Below are 19,411 nucleotides of genomic sequence, written 5' to 3' on the forward strand. Positions count from 1 at the left end.
ACTATCTTCATTCCAAATGATTGCAATCATTTAGCCATCATTACATCTTTTGCTGTTATGGGCAAATTAGCAACTGTGTTCCCGTTCACTTAAATAGCAGCATTTCATTGACTGCAAGCAACAATTGTTATACCATTGAGGCCAAGAAACAGTCTTTCAAAACCTATCTACCACCCAGAAATGCAAATTCAATAATGCTTTAGCCAAAAATCAACATTTCAAAATAAGATTCGGACTTTTAATCCAACTATTACCACATTATTTGCAACAAGCAACTTTATTTACTTGTGTCTACCTACAATAACTTTAAATCACTTATTATGCAATTTTTGTAGGAGTCATCTGGGACGTACATAAATGAACTTGGGCAAAATGCTTAATGACAAACTAGCATTGGTTTGATGTTCAGCTTTCCTCTAAATCTTTCAACATACATTCTAACGTTCTATCGTACCATTTGACAATAATTAATGTTTTCCTTATGGTAATACAGATATATTATGCACCAAACCAATGTCAAAAGAATATTCTTGAACTATATAAAAGCTATGTAAAACTTCTATTCATCCTCCCTCAAATAATTTATATAGAATTTACAGACATTGGAAAATTCAAACCATGTGCTACATCTGAGTTTTTGTAATGGATTCTTGCAATACAAGCAATGAGGGATAAATATTGTCTGCTATACATTTATCATCAGCACCTGGGAGTTGTCGTATATCTGTTACTATATTTATCAACTTTCTTTCAACAGTTAAATTCACCAACTTTTCAGGCTCAATCAAGATTAGCCATTTGGAATATTTAAAAGTGTGGAACCAAGTGCCAAAACACAACAACCATAAGCAACTAGGCAGAGAAAAAAGCTTCACAAACAATTATTCGGACTGTTTCGCATGTTTTATTGGTTCACGACAAACCAAATTTCATCAACATGATTTTAAAGACCCTGTGATAAGCTGTCAAGTCCAGTTCTCAAAAAACAAATTTTTAATCGAAGGGAATGCATATCTCCGTGAAAGTTCGAAAATCCCAAATCCCGCACCACTTGGTTTCAGAAGCTTTATACAATATTATGTAGACGGAAAACAATTCTCTTACCTTCTGCTCCAATGGAAACTAGCTTCACCCCTTTGGACGCAATAAAGTCCAAAGCCTTGTTGACATTATTTATTTTATGCACCCTCATTTTTCCACGTTCTGGTTTTGGTAATCGCTCTCCTGGGGAAAGATTGAATATTGTTCTTACAAAAGTTCTGCAAGATTCTGCAAACTTGCATTAAAATAGAACATCCAGCAATCAGATCATTTAGTTGAACAAAACTACTAAGGACAATTTACAGGTGCAGATAGATCAAATGGTAAATAATATTTGGGAAACCCGAACACAAAAGCATTATATGTTAATACCATTGATTTTTGGAAACTTTATTTATCCCAGAAGTAGAAGTTCCACAGATATAGCAGCTACTGCAGTGGTCAGTGAAAACAAGGACTAGGAAATAAACCACAAGATTACAGAGCTTCTTGTGCCTTCCTTCAAACCTAGGTTATCCTACAATATTTCATTGGCACAGTAATTTAAGTATAATTGTATCATAGGAAATAAGACAACCAATTTATACACAGCAAGCTCCCAAAGTTAGACTTTTTTTCTATAAAAGGCAGAGTTGAAAGTATTGGCTCCAGTACTGAAAGTCACGCCGTGGGACTTTTTACAACCAACTGAAGGAAAGATAGAGCCTCTACTTAATAATTGACTCCATTTAATAATTCATGCTCACTCAGCCTACAAAGAAATGTCAGCTTAGATTTTTATGCTCATCTTCGGAGCAGGACATGAACCGATAATCAAAACTGAAATATTTACTACTATGGCTTAATCAAATGTTCCAAATATCCTCAGCTGTCCCAGCTTTCAAAACTTCTGCAGTGTTTGGTCAATTGCATTCCTTAGTTTTTTCAAGCATTTTTTTTTGCATCAAATCAGCTAAACAGGGCCAAGAATCAAAAACATTTTCAAAACAATGGGTGACATTTTGGGTCGAAACCCTTCTTCAGACTGAATAAAGTTAACGAGCTGAATTAGATTTCTAATAAATATGACAAGATTTCAGTTTCAAGACCCAATTCCAATGGTAAGAATTTATGAAAGGAATAAACTTAACAGATGCAAAATTTAAATAGTTCTTGTTGCTCAGGCACAGATCAACAAAATGCTTAATAAATTATAGAAAATTTGATTTTCCCTATCCCAGCCATTTAATCCTACAATTTCACTGTGCTCACATTAGGTTTGCACCCAAAGGTTGAGATCTGCAAATTCAAATCCCAAAGCAAATGGGCAATTTAATTAAATAACAACTTAATTAAAAAGACAGTATAATGGGCTCATAAAGATAATGAAATCCTATAATGTCATTGTTTCACTCATGTCCTCCAGGAAGGGAATTTGTTTGCCCTCACTTTGTCATGTTAACCCTTCCAGCACAAGATCATGGTCAACACTAATTGCATCCTAGAAAATGGTCTAATGGGCCATTTAATTGCAGCAGGCCACAAACTATAGGACGAGAATACAGACCCCTTTACATAGACACTGGCATAAAAATATATTGGAAATTCAGTAAAGCACATTCCATCCCACATCCCCAACATTACATTATGTGGGTGCGTGCCTGTATTGAGCAAGCTGTACCACAGACGAGACAAGAAATAGCCCCACACTGTAATATTCAGAACATTGCATTTGTGCCAAAATTCCAGATTCCAATGCGCCCCATGTAATATCCTGTCTCGTCCCAGCGGTAAAACACACTAGTCAGAGGTAGAGAATAATATACAAAGAACAGGGAACGATTCTGGCAGGCTCAAAGATGCTCATTACCAGGAATAGCATGATGGCACCAAATCGAATCAAGCCCTGAAGCATACATAGTAGACACAGCCTGCAACAAGCAGTGACAGAAGACAAAAAGCCTCAGTCTATCCAAAACAGATACATACAGCCATGACTGTATGTCTCTCCATTACGTAGTTTTACTACAGCAGTCAATGGGACATTCAAAACAAATCCAGGTAATAAATGTACACGTGGTGTTGCAGGCTACCAGCAGAACCATCATACTCTAAACTTCACAGTCCAGAATATCTCTTGCTCTGCTATTGTCATTAAGCCAAGGGATCAAGAGCATAAAACAAACTACTAGAGGAACTCAAGTGGGACATGTAGCATAGATAGTCCATATTTCAAGTTGTGACCCTGCTACAGATTCCTGTTTTTGCTGTCTCTTGAAGCATAGAAAAAAAATCGACCTTGTTTCTAGAAAAAAGTCCCAAACCACGAGATAAATACACACTTGCGCAAAAGCAAAATTTGTCTTTTATGGAGATCAGCTTAAAGCTTGTCGTTCCTGTCTGTTACATAACTAGAGAATAGGCCCCCTCAGAAACCAAAGAGGTCATTTGTGTATGACGAGAGAGGTGAAGGTTGGGCAGGCTAGGGCTTTTTGTTGAAGCACACAGGTGATCTTATAAAATATATAAAATCACAAGGGGGATAGGGTGAATGCACAGTCTTTTACCAGGGAAAGGGGAAATCAAAAAAAGGACATATGTTTAAGGGTTTAATACAAAGATTTAATACAAACCCAAGGGGAATTTCACTCGGAGGGTGGTGGGTATAGGGGACAATCTGCCAGAGGTAGTTGAGACATGTATAACAGCATTTAAAACACAAATGCACAGCTACATGGATAGGAAAGGTTTGGAGGATATGGGTCAAATGCAGGCAAATGGGACTAGCTTAGATGGGGCATCTTGGTCAACATAGACGAGTTGGGCCAAAGGGCTTGACTCCGTGTTATATGACTGAGTACAAGCGCAAAGAAAAGGCTACAATTGTTGGAAATAATCCATTGAGGAATATTAAAATGGGCAATCGATCTCCTTGATATTGCCATGATCATAAAAGCTAACTGATTCACTTTATATCAAAAACAGTTGCATACACCGTACACAGTAAAAACTATTGTTGCAAACACCCCAGCTGTAATTAAATTAGCAGTGCCTCCATCCAACTTGCATCAGTACAGCACCGCTCTCATTTATCCAAACAACGTGGAAAACTGCCCCGTCATTAAAAAAAAAGCATGAGACGAAAACCAGACCAAACAATTGCTGCCTTAAAACTTTATCAAATGTCATGACTTTAAAATGGTTATTTTGCTATCGTACACTTATCAATAACTTAAACAATGATACTCAATTAAGAATTAGCTAGAATCACTGTAATCCAGAACTCATTACAACCTTGTCCCAAAGGTCCAGAGGGAAGGAACCAACTCCTGACTGAGAAGGCAGTATTTATCAAATGTCATATTCAGGGCCAACTGATGAATGGAAGAAAAAAAATTATAGCAGTGGTGGAAGAAATTTTTTTGGGACGAGGAAAGAAATTACATTCAAAGAATTCTCAAATTATCGCTTTTGCAAGTTTAAGAAACAGTAAGCGAACTCCAGTGCAATTTCTTTTGCTTCTGCTTCGTTTTAAAAAGTTGCCAAGTTTTTGAATATCTACAAAATAGTTTGCCATAAAGTAGTAATAGTTTAGCAAGTTTGGGCTTTACATCATTTAGACAAAAACAAATAATCATTCCACAAACCTAAGCTGTATGCACTCAGCTATATTCAAAAACAAGTCTTACTTGCTTTATTGTGGTTACATTTTATTAAAACAAAATATTCGCATCCTTCAAACTAAAATTATTTTGTACTTAGTTTAGTATTGATATTTGTCAATATTTGCCAATTTCCCCAAGTAGTTTAGGTCGTTGTCACAAGGGTGCTAAAAAACATTTGTCTTTCTGTTGAAAACATTATACGTATACAGGAAAATCCAAAACTATCTCAAGAATAAAAACAGATTCATTATTAATTAACCTTGATCAAATCATTTTCAGTTGAATGTATTCTCATATATTCAAATGTTTTAAGAGCTCGCATCCCCTCACCTGATATCACCTCCAAAAGCAACATAAGTTTTAGACCATCTCTAAAATCTTCTTCAATTACTTCAATCTGTGTTCCTGCCTTTCGCAAATGCGAGTTGCACCACGCTGTAAAAGTCTGGAAGAAAAATAAATGCATATTCAGACCATATAATATAGAATTATCATCCAATTGCTGAATATGAAAGTGGATTATTTCGTGGAAACATTCACTTTCAGGGCTTGCTTTAAGCTCTTAGATCCACAATAATTTCATATTATTAATTACTTCAATGTGAGCAAAGCTTGTATCTTGTCTTTATGATCCACTTGTGGGAACTCCGTTCACGCCATTCAATACAATTACAGTTGATGCGATTCAAACTAATAGTTGTCTTAATGCCCATTTCATAATAACAGGTTGCTTCCCTGCAGGACATTTACAAACATGCTCCTTGCAACAATTCATTGGTGTTCATTCTGATTTTTCCAGATGAATTTAAATTTTACAACTGGATACTAGGAAGTGCAGTATTCCATATCAACCACCTCCAGATGGAAAGAGTTATAGTTTGCATGTGCTGCTATACAAGCATTTCCATAACAAATTGGACACAACGAGTGATGAATTAGGGAACAGCGAGCACAACGCAGGCCCAAATTGGTTAGAACAACAATTTTGATTGGGTACTAGAGAACCACTTGGACATTATGCACAATACAAACTGCTGGAGCAACTCAGCAGGTTGGGCAGCGTTGCTAGAGGACATGGATAAGCTATGTTTTGGTTTAGGACCAGTCTAAAGAAAGGTCCCAACTCAAAATGTCACTTACCCATGTCGTTCAGAGAAGCTGCCTGGCCCACTGAGTTATTCCAGCACTATTTGTTGTGAACCAACATCTGCAGTTCCTTGAATCAGAAAAAACCCGTTTCCATGTAACCTCTCTCTGCAGTAATCATATAACCCCTGTCCCTTAAGAATACAGCTGCAACTTTAACTGCGTGTGGCCATTGAAATTGACAATCACTTCTATTGACACTTGTGCAACTGTATATATACTCTATTATATGTAACTGAGTTTTGCTCCTGTTTGCTCAAGATTGCAATGCCCACAGTTACAAGTCTCCTGCATACAGCCTTTAGTATTTGTAGATGACAGTAAATAAAATAAACGTATTGTTATCGAACAGGCTTATTTTTGACAATCCTGCGTGAAATATAATTGCAAATCTGAAACTAACCTCTAGCCACCTCTAGCCACCTCTTTCCCCCCCCCCCCCCCCCCTCCCATTGACAATTGTCTTTGTAACTTGATTTTCTATAACATGGTTTCAGGAACATAATTAACATTATGGCAGTACTGTCTTTATTTTACAACTGTTGCACTAGAATATTGTGTACAGTTTGTCTCCTTACTCATAAAAGATATACACGCCAAAGGAAAAGGTCGAGCAAATACTCAGATTGATTTCAATAATGTTACGTTTAATGCAAGAGGAAAGATCACGGAGATTACACTTGCATTCTCTAAAGCCAAGACCACAAGAAGCTTTCATTGAAGTTTACAAAGCTCTTAAAGCACTTGACAAGCAGAGAGGGAGTTTACCCCGGTCAAGATGTCTGAGGATAAAAGGGATGTCAGTTTCGTATAGAGAAGGTTTTATATGCAGAGGGTGGAAGATCTTTGCCCATTCATCTTCCCTGAGAGGTGTGGCTGGACCAATACATGCAGAGACTTAAAGAATGTAATTTCACAGCAACACTCCAAACCACTCAACTTCAATTGCAAATTCAATCTGGAAGTCTGCATTCCCTTCAATAAGAATCAAAGTAAAATCTCACTATGTCACACCATTCCCTTTTAAATCTTATTTTCTTTTGACATCCTTAATTTCAAGATGTGCTCTCTGTCCTCAAAACCCACACACTACTTCCTGGATTCAAATTCTCTAGACCATAGAAACATTTATAGCCAATTTGCATTCCACAAATTCAATCACACAAAGCTGGAACTGGCTTTATATAATGTGTAAAAAAATTGAGATCGCAATCCAATTCTGAAGCAAAACATGAGAAAACTTTGAGAATAATGGTCCACTCAGTTCAATTCAACCCCGCCACTACTTTATTGATGTGAAGTTGCACATAAACATTGCAGACAATGCAAATATATTCTCAAATGCACTTTTAAAATGTTTCACAAATATTTAAAAGGACAGGGAAATCAAACAAGCCAATGAAGGAAGATACAAGAAGTTGACCAGATGGATTAAGGATTTAAAATTTGGTAAAGGATTTGAAGGAAGCAAATGAGGATTTCCATAACTAATACAATCAATGGCTGCATTAAATTGTGGTGCACTAGAAAGCGTTCATTGAAAACCAGAGTTGGAGAATCAAAGTTAAAAAATGGGTGCAGAAAATTGCATGTGGGGCAAGACCAAAGGAGAATCGAAAGAAATGGACTGAGTAGGCCTGTTCTTTTCGGGAATGGCTAGACTGTGGAGTTAGAACTGCAACTGTACTTGAACTTAATGTTTAGGGGGCTTGGAATGAATTAGTAATTAAGGAAAAAGGATTGACACCACAATACTAGGGAGGCAGCACCTCTAGAGGACATGGATAGGTGACGTTTCAGATCAAACCCCTCCTTCAGACCGATTGTAGGGAGAGGAAAATGCTGGAAGAGAGGTGGGTACAGGTCAAAGCCCAATCAGTGATAGGTGGATACAGACAAGGGTTGTTTTTTGGTAGGCAGGTGTGTGGACAAAGGTTAGGGATAAAAGGAGACAAACAAATGTAAGATAAGGCAAGAAGAGATGCGAAATGTAAAGCCACAGTAAGGGATATCGTGGAATGACATGGAATGAAACAGTTGCCTAACCTGCGCCTGGTCTTGTTGATGGACAGAATGTCACATCAAGAGCTGCAAAAGCAGTGGACAGTCCATCACGGACATTGACCTCCCCACCATCGAAGGGATCTACAGGAGTCACTGCCTCAAAAAGGCAACTAGCAGCAGAGAGCTACACCATCTCTCATTTCATTCCTACCATTGGAAGGGTGGTATGGGAGCCCGAAAGCTAATGTACAGATTCAAGAGCAGCTTCTTCCCAACAACCATCAGGGTCTTAAACACTACAACCTTCAAATAAGCTCTGAACTACATGGAACTGTCAGATTCACCTTTATCTATTGAGGATATAGAACTTTATCTATGGCAGTGATGTGCTACAATGCTGAGAACTACATTTTGCACCCTGTGTCTTTCCCTTTGCTCTATCTATTGTACTGGAGTTGACTTGATTCTATTTATCTATTTGGATAGCATGTAAAATAAAGCTCTTCACTAGATCTCTGTACACATGACAATAATAAACTTAAACCTAAACATATGTGGTTACAGCGGAATGAACCTGCGGAAGGGATGGTGGTTTGGTAGGAAGGAATGAGTGAAACAAGGAGTTGAGGGAGAGCGCTTCACATTTCACTCCCAACTCCTCCAGAACATTTTCCACATCCCAGATTTTTCATAATACAAGAATCTTTCAGAAAATTGCCCAAGACGTGAAATAACAAAGCAGATTTTCCGCTGATTTTTTTAGAGGTAGGACGGTGGCACAGTGTTAGAGTTGCTGCCTTACAGAGACCTGGGTTCAACCCCAACTACGGGTGCTGTCTCTACGGAGTTTGTACATTCTCCCCATGGGTTTTCTCCGAGATCAGTTTCCTCCCACAGTCCAAAGACGCACAGGTTTGTAGGTCAATTGGCTTGGTTTTTATACTTGGTATAAGTGTAAATTGTCCCTAAAGTGTGCAGGTATGTGTTAATGTGTGGGGATCGCTAATCGGTGCAGACCCGGTGGGCTGAAGGGCCTGTTTCCGAGCTCTATCTCTAAACTAAACAAGCAGACATCAGAAACCAATACTGGAAATGGCAATTTGGTTCTACACATGAAGATCAGTATATGGGATTCGCCTGCAATAATGGAACAGGTCCATTCTGCTTGAACTTTGAGGTTGCTGAAAAATTTGCATTCTCCACACCAGGTCTGCTATAGGTTCTATTGACACCATCTTTTTAATACCAGACAAAATAATAATTGTGATTACGATTACTTTTAATCAGTCGCAAGTATTCAGAAAGCACAATGCTAGAAATCACACAGCATAAATATTTTCACTTTGATGGCCATTTTACCCAAGTTACCACTTAATAGTTATTATACTTATAGCAGTCAAAGGCACAGAAACTCCATTCAAATACATAAAATAAATCCATTTAACTAGGGAGTCTGCAGATTTCACAATTTTTCATTTGGGTCAATAACTTTCGCAAACAATTTTAATCCAACACAGTCTCAGTGCCACAGAGGTCGACTTAACTGGCTGGAATTACAAATTAAAATCAGAGATAATCACTTTCAGGTCAGTACTAATCACACAAAACACATAGCATTTAGCTGATAAAAAGATGATAGCAAATGCATACAATACAATCACCAGGTCAGGACTATACACAATAACTTCTGCCAGTTTCCTACACAAATCAAGAAAATTAAAGAGGCGACATTGGTTATAACTAGAACCATGCCTTTAAACAGATTTTCATTAAGACCAGCTTTCATCTGAAACAGCAAGAAATGCTTAGCAATACACATGAAAATCATAAACTAGCCATCCTCTCTCCCTGCTGTGACCTACCCATTTCTCGGTTACAAGAATCAAAATTGCAAACCACTGTACAATTGAGGTAATGTTTTTATCAGCATGTCCATAATTTTCCTACTTATGTGCCCTGAGCCAGTGTATTTCAGTTTTACCGGGCTGCCATTTTAAAACTGAACCAACTGGGTAAGCCATCCGGAACAATGCCAATTAAATTAAGTCTGAAGAAGGGTCTCAACCTGTAAACGTCACCCATTCCTTCTCTCCAGAGATGCTGCCCTTACCGCTGAGTTACTCCAGCTTTTTGTGTCTAGTTCCAATTAAATGAATATGGCCTAACCCAAAAGTTGTCATAAGTTGGTAAGATAAAGATTTTAATCTACTTACTAATTACTGCATTTTATAACTGCAGTAACTTAATATAATGCAAACAAAGGAGAACATGTTAAAAAATAGCTTTAAATATTAGAAAGGTCCAATTTGCTTTTTAAAGTTCACCAAGTTTGGTAAAGGACAAAGAGGTTGCAAGTTCAGAGATCAGTGTGAAAATTGGGGGAATTGTGTTGAAGATTAGGGACTGGGAAGGGGTTGGAAAGAACCAATCAGCAATATTAAGGAAATTGTATGCCTCACACTCTGGAACGCAACTGGTGAAAGTGTGCGACAATACCCAATTAGACTTCAATCCTTTATTCAGTGCTCATAAAGAACTCAAAGATATGGTGGAAAATTTAAGTAACATTAAGCCACTGGTTTATGTCACTGCATCAGTAGCATTTTGCTTCAACCTGAAAAATGGCTCTCTAAACAGAAAAGTCTGGATTTGATCCAGAAACATTGCAGAATAGACAGCAGAAAACAATCTGCTGACAGAGCCCAGCAGGTCAGCAGCACCTGGAGAGGGAATTAGACAAACAACATTTCTGGTTTTGACCCTTCAAGAGTACAAATTTCCCTCCACAGATGCTGCACGACACACTGAGTTCCTGGACTAGTTTGTTTTATGCTCAAGGCTCCAGCATCTGCATTCTAGTCCCCAGACAGACATGTGGTCAGAAAACAGTGCCAGAAACCTAAAATTAAATCATGAATTTAAAGAGCTACACTAGTGAAAAACAGACAGACTGCAGTTTTATTTTGATCTTGATTGATAGATAGAACAGTACAGCACAAGGTCTTCAATCCAACGTCTGTGTCAAACATGATGTCCAACTCCTATCTGCTGGCACATAATCCATATCCCTCCATTCCTTACATATCCAAAGGCCTATCCAAAAGACCCTCAAATGCCACTATCGTATTTGCCTCAACCACCACCAGCAGCACATTCCAAGCACACACTACCTCACATCAAATGGCCAACATACCAAAGATGAAGGTCTGTTCATGGAAACAAATCCCAATGAACAATTTCAAGTGTGAAAGGCTGAGCAGAAAACAAAAGTTGGAAAGGGGAAGGCATGAAGTCTGAAAACTAGAAATGTTGAAGTTGGAAGTTTAAGCATCTCCCTTTTGCAATCGTGTGAAGATCCAGAATGTTAAGATATTTTACTGAAAACATCAAGCATGTTAAATAATAGACAGAGCACGAGTAATGTAAACAAAGACAATTTGTGTAGTTCAGATTAATGGACAGAAATCAGTTCTAACACAAAAGGCAAAAATGTTTCACACTTAGAGTTGTTACTCAGTAGAGAAAAAAAATAGGCAAATGATCAATTGGAGATAAAAATACATAAATTTAAACAGGCATCAAAAAGGCAAGCACCAATTGGAGAGAGAAAAGAGATATTTGAACAAATGTTTGCCTTCCAGAATGATATGGAAAGGGAAAGAAATAATATTTATGGATATGGATTGTGCATGACAGATAATATTTAAAGATAGTCATGGATTGTGCATGTCAAATCAAGAATTATGAGTACCCAAGCTTGCAGCCTTTAATTTTAGAGAACAATGGAAACGGTTATTCTATATAGTGGAGGAGGGAAGAGACAAGAGATCTGATGGACACAAAAGGCATTGAATTCAAGATAATCAATGATAAACAGATCAAGGCTGGCAACATGCTGGCTCAAAGTTCATAAAAAAGTTGATAACTACTCCAGAAAAGCTTCAAAGTTTTTTGCATAGCTAAAATGTTATTTGTGCTGCCAAGCATGGCAAGTAGACAAAATAAACATGGGATTAGTTAGAAGTGACCTATTCATCACGCAGATTCCAGTTGCAGAGGTTTCATAATGAGGAGTAATGTGCATTTACACCCAGAAACTCTTTTACTGATCTTCAAAAGCTTCTTTCTCTGTAGTTACTCCAAGGAACCTTTATGGCAACAAGTGATTAGAGAGACAATAAGAGAATCAGTAGTAACTATGAGCCAATGCAACAATTCAACATAAATTATGAAATGTTTACAATGAATTGTTCTGAAGCTAACTCAATTGCAAAGAACACATTAAGTGCCTTTAAACAATTGATGGTATTTGTTAAATCAAGTAATTTTCACATTCCTAATCAACAGGAGATATTCATCTTGAACATGTGCACCGAGGTGCCTTTATATTCACTTTAAATGCAAGATCAACCTAGAATTAATGAAAGACTATCACTTTTAAATTAGTGGTGATTTCTCAACAAGCTTTCCATCAATGCAGCAGTCAGCTAACTACATGGCAAATTTGTTCATCTTATGACTTCCAATCATAACAATCAGTGACAGCATTCTTGGCTGATGAGATCATTCACTGAATTTGAGCATCGAGTGCAGCACTCGGTTTTAAACAAACCAACCACCCATGCCATAATCAGTTTTCAAGAGCCACAATATTTAGCAATGGCATTCCATATATTTTAATGACTTTAGTGAATGATTTATAGTGTAGTGGCTAGCAGTCCAACAAGGGAAATAATTCTCCCCTAACAAGGGAAAGAATTCTTCACTAATGCCCCCCTTAACACAAAAGTAAATTGTGATGCCCTGGAAAAAGTCCGGAAACAGTATTTTATTAAGGTCATAGAGTTCGGGTGACCTGCAAAAGATTTCTGCTGCAAAGGCATTATCAATAGCCAGGCCATTCCTACTGGGAGGTTACAGCAAGCAGGAATTAGATGAGAACTCTGCACTGATGGATCTAGATAAAAGTATGAGATCCCGAGGAGCAAGGCTGGAGTTGGCAAACGTCTACTCATTCAGATGCCATTTGGAATCTCTGCAGTCACCCAGTACGTGGTCTCTGCAGCACAGCATAGCTCAGTCATGGAGTAAATGCAGACTGCATACAATGCCCTCCATTATGTTTGGGACAAAGTCCAATCATTTACTTATTTGCCCCTGTACTCCACAATTTGAGATTTGTAATAGAAAAAAAGCACATGCAGTTAAATTGCACATTACCAGATTTTAATAAAGGCCATTTTTATACATTTTGGTTTCGCTATGTAGAAATTACCACAATGCTTATACAGGGCACCATAATGTTTGGGACACAGCAATGTCATGTAAATGAAAGTAGTCATGTTTAGTATTTTGTTGCATATCCTTTGCGTGCAATGACTGCTTGAAGTCTGCGATTCATGGACATCACTAGTTGCTGGGTGTCTTCTCTGGTGATGCTCTGCCAGGCCTATATTGCAGCCATCTTTAGCTTATGCTTGTTTTGGGGACTAGTCCCCTTCAGTTTTTTCTTCAGCATATAAAAGACATGCCCAATGGGTTCAGATCGGGTGATTGACTTGGCCACTCAAGAATTGACCATTTTTTAGCTTTGAAAAACTTATTTGTTCCTTTAGCAGTATATTTGGGATCATTGATGTAGAATGAACTGCCAGCCAATGCATTTGTTCGATCTTGAGCAGATAGGATGTGTCTATACACTTCAGAATTCATTATGCTACTATCATCAGCAGTTGTATCAGTTGGTAAGCCTAAGGTTTGGTTGATGTTTCTAACAGTTTTATTCTTGTTTCTCAGCCTCATAATGGCTTCTTTGACTTTCATTAGCACAACTTTGGTCCTCATGTTGATAAACAGCAATAAAAGTTTCCAACGGTGATGGAAAGACTGGAGGAAAGACTAGGTGCTGAGAGCTCTTTTATACCTGCATTAAGGAGGCATTTAAACACACCTGAGCAATTACAAACACCTGTGAAACCATGTGTCCCAAACATATGGTGCCTTGAAATGGGAGGGGGGGGGGGGACACTATGTATAAACACAGCTGTAATTTCTACGTGGTGAAACCAAAATGTATGAAAATGGCCTTTAATGATATCTGACAATGTGCACTTTAACCATGTGAATTTTTCTATTACAAATCCCAAATTGTGGAGTACAGAGGCAAATAAATAAATGATGGGACTGTCCCAAACATTACGGAGGGCACTGTAGTTGCAATCATTTTGTTCCCAAGGCAGGGAGAAGATAAAACAGGCAAGGCAACCTTCCATCATTCATTTCCCAACCTACAAACTATTCATTCGACCCAAGTACTAGGATCAAAACAATTTACGAATAACACATATCCTTTCAGTTTAAGACAACAAAGGCAAATAATGTTCAAGATGGCAAGCAGAAACTATTTATACAGTTTATAACAAATGTATAAATTCAGCTAACATCAAATCAAATACCACATTTGAAGTTCAGGCTTAAACTTGAAAATTATTAGAATTGCCTGTATGTAGTTACTACCATTCTCGCACTAATACAAAGCGAACCTCTCATTGGACTTGCCTTTAAGCAGTAGTCATTAGGCGATTAGCAACTCTGCTTTTAAGAAGCCACAGGTTTCACAGAGCAGTCCACTTGTGCATGGAAAATTAGTTGTGAAATTTTATTGGCAATAAGCCAGTTTCCATTCACGGTTAAAGTGAAGCCCTGTCATGATTTGACTACAATGGCCAGCCAAGAAAATGGCAGGGTATCCTTGAAGGGGAAAACCCATTTACAAATGGCAAGTGTGCCTGGAACCATTAATGCTTTTGACCCAATGAAAATGACCCCTCTCCCTCTCCCCACAATCACAGCCAAAGGCAAATAGTTACTCAATTTACACTTTACATTTACGACTTATAGGGTACTGGATTGAATTGGGAAGAAAAATATCCAGAGAATTCAATCATTAAACTTACTGTGCAATTCTGAAGCACAAAACAAACTAGACTCTTAAAGATTCCAAAGAGACATTTAGTCACAAAATTAACATTGCCAGTAATGATAGAGGGATGAAGAAATCGCTATGTGGACACGTATTAGAGTAGTTTGCTACAAGGAGAGAAAAGCAGTCAAAAATGTTAGCAAAGTTAAATGGAGGAAAATGCAAAGCTGTAGGGGCACAACAGATGAGCTTTGGATCGTTCTAACAAAGGGAGCAGTCATAATGGTCCAATTGACCATAACTTAACTTCAAATAACTTTAGATTACAAACATACATTTTAAAAATCAGCTTTATACAGATCACTTTTGCACTAATTAATGTCAGATTTAAAAACTGCTTTTGAAATCGTTGTGGCAAATCAAGAGATAGAACTGAAATGCATGTATTTAGTAGTGCTTTGGATAATATCAAGATGAAAAAAAATCAAGAATTTTGTGCAAGGAAGGACATGCAAAAATTGGAATAATAAAATACAAGTTCCATGCTATTTGAACGTATTGGCCCATCATCTTTGCATTAAAAAGTTTGATCATCAGTAAGTCAGTGGGACAGGCAGCATCTCTGGAGAGAAGGAATGGGGTCTTCAGTCTGAAGAAGGGTCTCGACCTGAAACTTCACCCATTCCTTCTCTCCAGAGATGCTGCCTGTCCTGCTAAGTTACTCAAGCATTGTCTACCTTTGATTTAAAACAGCATCTGCAGTTCTTTCCTACACAATGAGTGTGGGATAATTGGTTCTGTGCGGTCTTAAGGTCGTGATCTTCAAATCCCTTTTTGTCAGTTGAGTAAAGTCTAATTATCATGGTGGTGGATTTCCATCCTTAATGTCTGCTTTTTGAGAGCCTGAATTATGGAAGTGGTCCATGTTTTCAATGATTTACTCTACAGTGCAGGCTACTGAATGGTCAATTCCCCCCCTGCAACCCAGACAGACTAGTCATATAAAAAGATAGAGAAAGATTAGAAGGGACGGCAGATATTGATTTACACAAATTAAATATGTATATGGCATGTAGATGATTTTTGCATTTGCACATGTTGAGAGGCTAAACTTCCAGTAATTGGCAGTACAACCATTGACGAGGGGGGTGGGCCTTGCACATATCTGCAAGACCAATACACTGCTGCCACACCTCTTTGCCAACAGACATGCAAGCTCAGAGTAAATCATTGAAAACATGGACCACTTACATAACTCAGGTTCTCAAAAGTTTCTCAAAAAATTCCTGTCCCGCTGAGTTACTCCAGCATTGTGTCTACCCCTCACTCATTCTTGTATTGAAAATAGTTTACTTTGAATGTCACTTCAACCAACTGCAAAGTTCTTTCCATCCTCATCTCTCCCCAATTTAAACTTTGAAACAGGTTACCAATCCCAAAGAAAACACTTCCAGTATTCAAAGGTTTAATTAAGGGGCTTTGTGCAAGTCCTGTAAAACACACTTCAAGATAATTCCTAGGTAGACAAAAATGCTGGATAAACTCAGCGGGTGAGGCAGCATCTATGGAGCGAAGGAATGGGCGACGTTTTGGGTCGAGACTTTCTTCAGACTAATTTCTCAAGATAATTCTTAGAACTATCCACTTATCTACCCCACTTCTTTGATAGATTGTGTCTGCGACCATAATCCTATTCCTCTCACACCTAGTCTCTCACCCTCAATCCATTTCAAGAATGCTCAGACCATATTTTTAAACTCAAAACATCTAGTAACCTCAGGTTAAAATTCAAATAGAAGTTAGCTCCCAAATTCATTGTTTCTACTGTGCTAGCCTAGAAGAAATCACATGCTTGACTTCCAGTTAAACCAAGCAAGGTCAAATGGGGAGGGTCAAAAATCTTCAATTAAATGATTACCCATTGCTCAATGGTTTTTCACTGCCTCAAAAAAATATTCACTTTCTTACCTAGTTTTTTCCTTAATTATACAAACTGACTACATGCACAAAGTATGTACATTTACTGACAAGTATTTGTAAAAACTAGATTTTGTTGATGGTAGATCATTAATTCCATCGCAATGTGTACTTGTAAACTGTCCAGTATCAATCAATGTCTTGTCCAACCATCCATTTTCAATGTCTCCTTTGTAGAACCTCTGAACAGTTTGAATGGAATAAAATGTAGTCGCATTTTAGTAGTATGATTTCACAGCTGACTCAGATTCAGCAATGCAGATAACGCTGTCCCAACAAAAGCCACTCCCCCAGGTAATGCTTCAACAAGATTACCTTATAAGGTTAAGCTGCTCAGTTTCTGAACGGAGTATTACATAAGCTAGGTGTGTCATACCAGAAGTAGCTGCTGTGCAGCCATTTTATGAGGCTAGTGGGGTTGAACAGGATTACTAGGAGGCTGCTCACACATTTCAGACCACTAACTTCAATACAGTGTACTGCAATGGTACACAAAAAAGCTGGAGAAACTCAGCGGGTGCAGCAGCATCTATGGAGCGATGGAAATAGGCAACGTTTCAGGCCGAAACCCTTCTTCAGTCTGAAGAAGGGTTTCGGCCCGAAACGTTGCCTATTTCCTTCGCTCCATAGATGCTGCTGCACCCGCTGAGTTTCTCCAGCTTTGTGTACCTTCGATTTTCCAGCATCTGCAGTTCCTTCTTAAACAGTGTACTGCAATGCCTCTATAGCTTACTGTACCATGACAAGGAAACCTTTTAACCACTGAATTACAAGTTAAATCCAAAACGGAAAGAAAATGCTTTATCGTGCACGTGGTCAGAGTTAGACTTAAATCTTTGCCTCAAGTGCTGCAAATCAATTAACAGGCATCAGACATTGAGCAAAGCAAATGAAAAAGTTCCTCAGCAGCATTTATTAAACTAAGGTTGACCCAACTTTACAAGAATCATTTTACAGAAGCACTGCCATAAGGACATTAGGTTTGAAATATGGTAGGTTGCTACTAATAATAAGTTAAAATAGTGATTATATACAATAATGTAAACAAATCTTTCTGGGGAAGGTCACTGTTGCCTTTGTTTAGAAATGACAAATTCTTCACATAACCCATGACAATCCTAGCATTTCTGCATTTGAATTGAACTAGAGTAAAATTCAATTCCAGTTTAAATTGTTTAAATAATTTTAATGTATTCTTAGACAAGCATCACTGCTTAAATAAATACAAATCTAATGTGGTTAACCTACATAGCAAATAACTACAGCTACCTCAAAAGTCAGAGCATATGGTTTAGTGAGAGCTCTCAAACAAGTACAGCATATGATAATTATGATCTTGGGTGAAGAATAATCCACTCCTAAATTATGACTCAAGCAGGAAACATTAGGGAATACAAACTAGTGGAGTTATTTCAATAATAAAAATTCCTCATTCGCTAAAGGTTTATCAGTACTGGTTCCTTTAAATAACCACTATCTCCAAGTGATCTTGCTCCCATAATAAACACTGAGTAAAGTAAAGATCAGATAGAATTATTATATGTACAAACAATATTACTCATCTGTACATTCCTTCCTCTAACAACGAAAAAATCCCAAGGTAGGAAAATATGAACAGCTGAATAGTTTTGTGGAAAATATGGATTTTTAATGCCATTTTTAAATCCCTGGTTATAAAATAAAATGTCATCTTTGAAAAAGGAACAATTTTTATGAGTACGATAGGGTGGAGAAGTAAGACTTCTTCAGTCTGAAGGATCTCGACCCGAAACGTTGCCTATTTCCTTGGCTCCATAGATGCTGCCTCACCCGCTGAGTTTCTCCAGTATTTTAGTCTACCTTTGATTTTCCAGCATCTGCAGTTCCTTCTTAAACCTAGTGGGAATCATTACTCAGGCACCCGATTGCAATGATACGATAAGAAATGTGCTCACCAAATATGCTGGTTTAGTGGAATTATAACCAGGCGTGAAAAATTTAGAAGGACCGGCAAGTTGTCCAGTCCAGTGTTTATATTTTACCCGACATGATATGAAATGGATTATCTGTTCATCGCATTGTTTATTAAACGTCAATGCTTCCAAATTATCCATTTCCTATAATACAAGCCCACAGTTGAAATGATACTTAATTGATAGCAAAATATGCTAACATAATCTGAGGTTACGAACACATTTGATGCAAGAAATGCACGAACGATACAATCGAGTTTTGTTGTTTGCAGCCTACACAAAATGGAAAATAAGCACCCCCCACCCCCATTACATCCAGCCTATTATTACATTCGAAACATCGCACTAAAATACCCAAGAACTACTGCTTGGCATACTGTTGGATTTAGAAAAAAATTGTTTTCAGAAACAAATCCCTACTGTACATTTATATCATTACTTGTATTGCATGGCAGGCAATGTATAATGCCAGAGGGAAGGGATACATTGCCAATTCTTCTTTGCCGTAAATTGACAGTATCCTGTTGCATACTGGCAAACGATGGAAGCAAGCAATTTGAGCTCAGAAGCACAATAGAAATCCAAGCAGGATAAAGTAGGATAACCCAGCTAAGATCAAAACCTTAAACCATTAAAAGGGTCAGGGGGGAAGATAGAAGGCGGAACGGTGAAGGGAAGGGTTGGGGCAAGAGATCCACATAAGGAGCAGTTAATTAGCAGATCAG

At 37.9% G+C, this 19,411-nt stretch overlaps 1 protein-coding gene across 5 annotated transcripts in view; it reads right to left on the reverse strand.

Moving 5' to 3' along the window:
- actn4 (actinin alpha 4) overlaps nucleotides 1-19,411 on the reverse strand; it is a 79,975-nt gene that overhangs the window by 43,647 nt on the left and 16,917 nt on the right. For all 5 annotated transcript variants that reach the window (XM_033014249.1, XM_033014248.1, XM_033014250.1 and 2 more), the window contains exons 2-3: nucleotides 5,016-5,130; nucleotides 1,105-1,224 (exon numbers count right to left, since the gene is read on the reverse strand). In XM_033014249.1, coding sequence (XP_032870140.1) covers nucleotides 1,105-1,224; nucleotides 5,016-5,130 — 235 coding nt within the window. The remainder of the gene's footprint in view (nucleotides 1-1,104; nucleotides 1,225-5,015; nucleotides 5,131-19,411) is intronic.

This window comes from Amblyraja radiata, chromosome 41 (genome assembly GCF_010909765.2).
Source record: "Amblyraja radiata isolate CabotCenter1 chromosome 41, sAmbRad1.1.pri, whole genome shotgun sequence".
Taxonomy (NCBI): Eukaryota; Metazoa; Chordata; class Chondrichthyes; order Rajiformes; family Rajidae; genus Amblyraja; species Amblyraja radiata.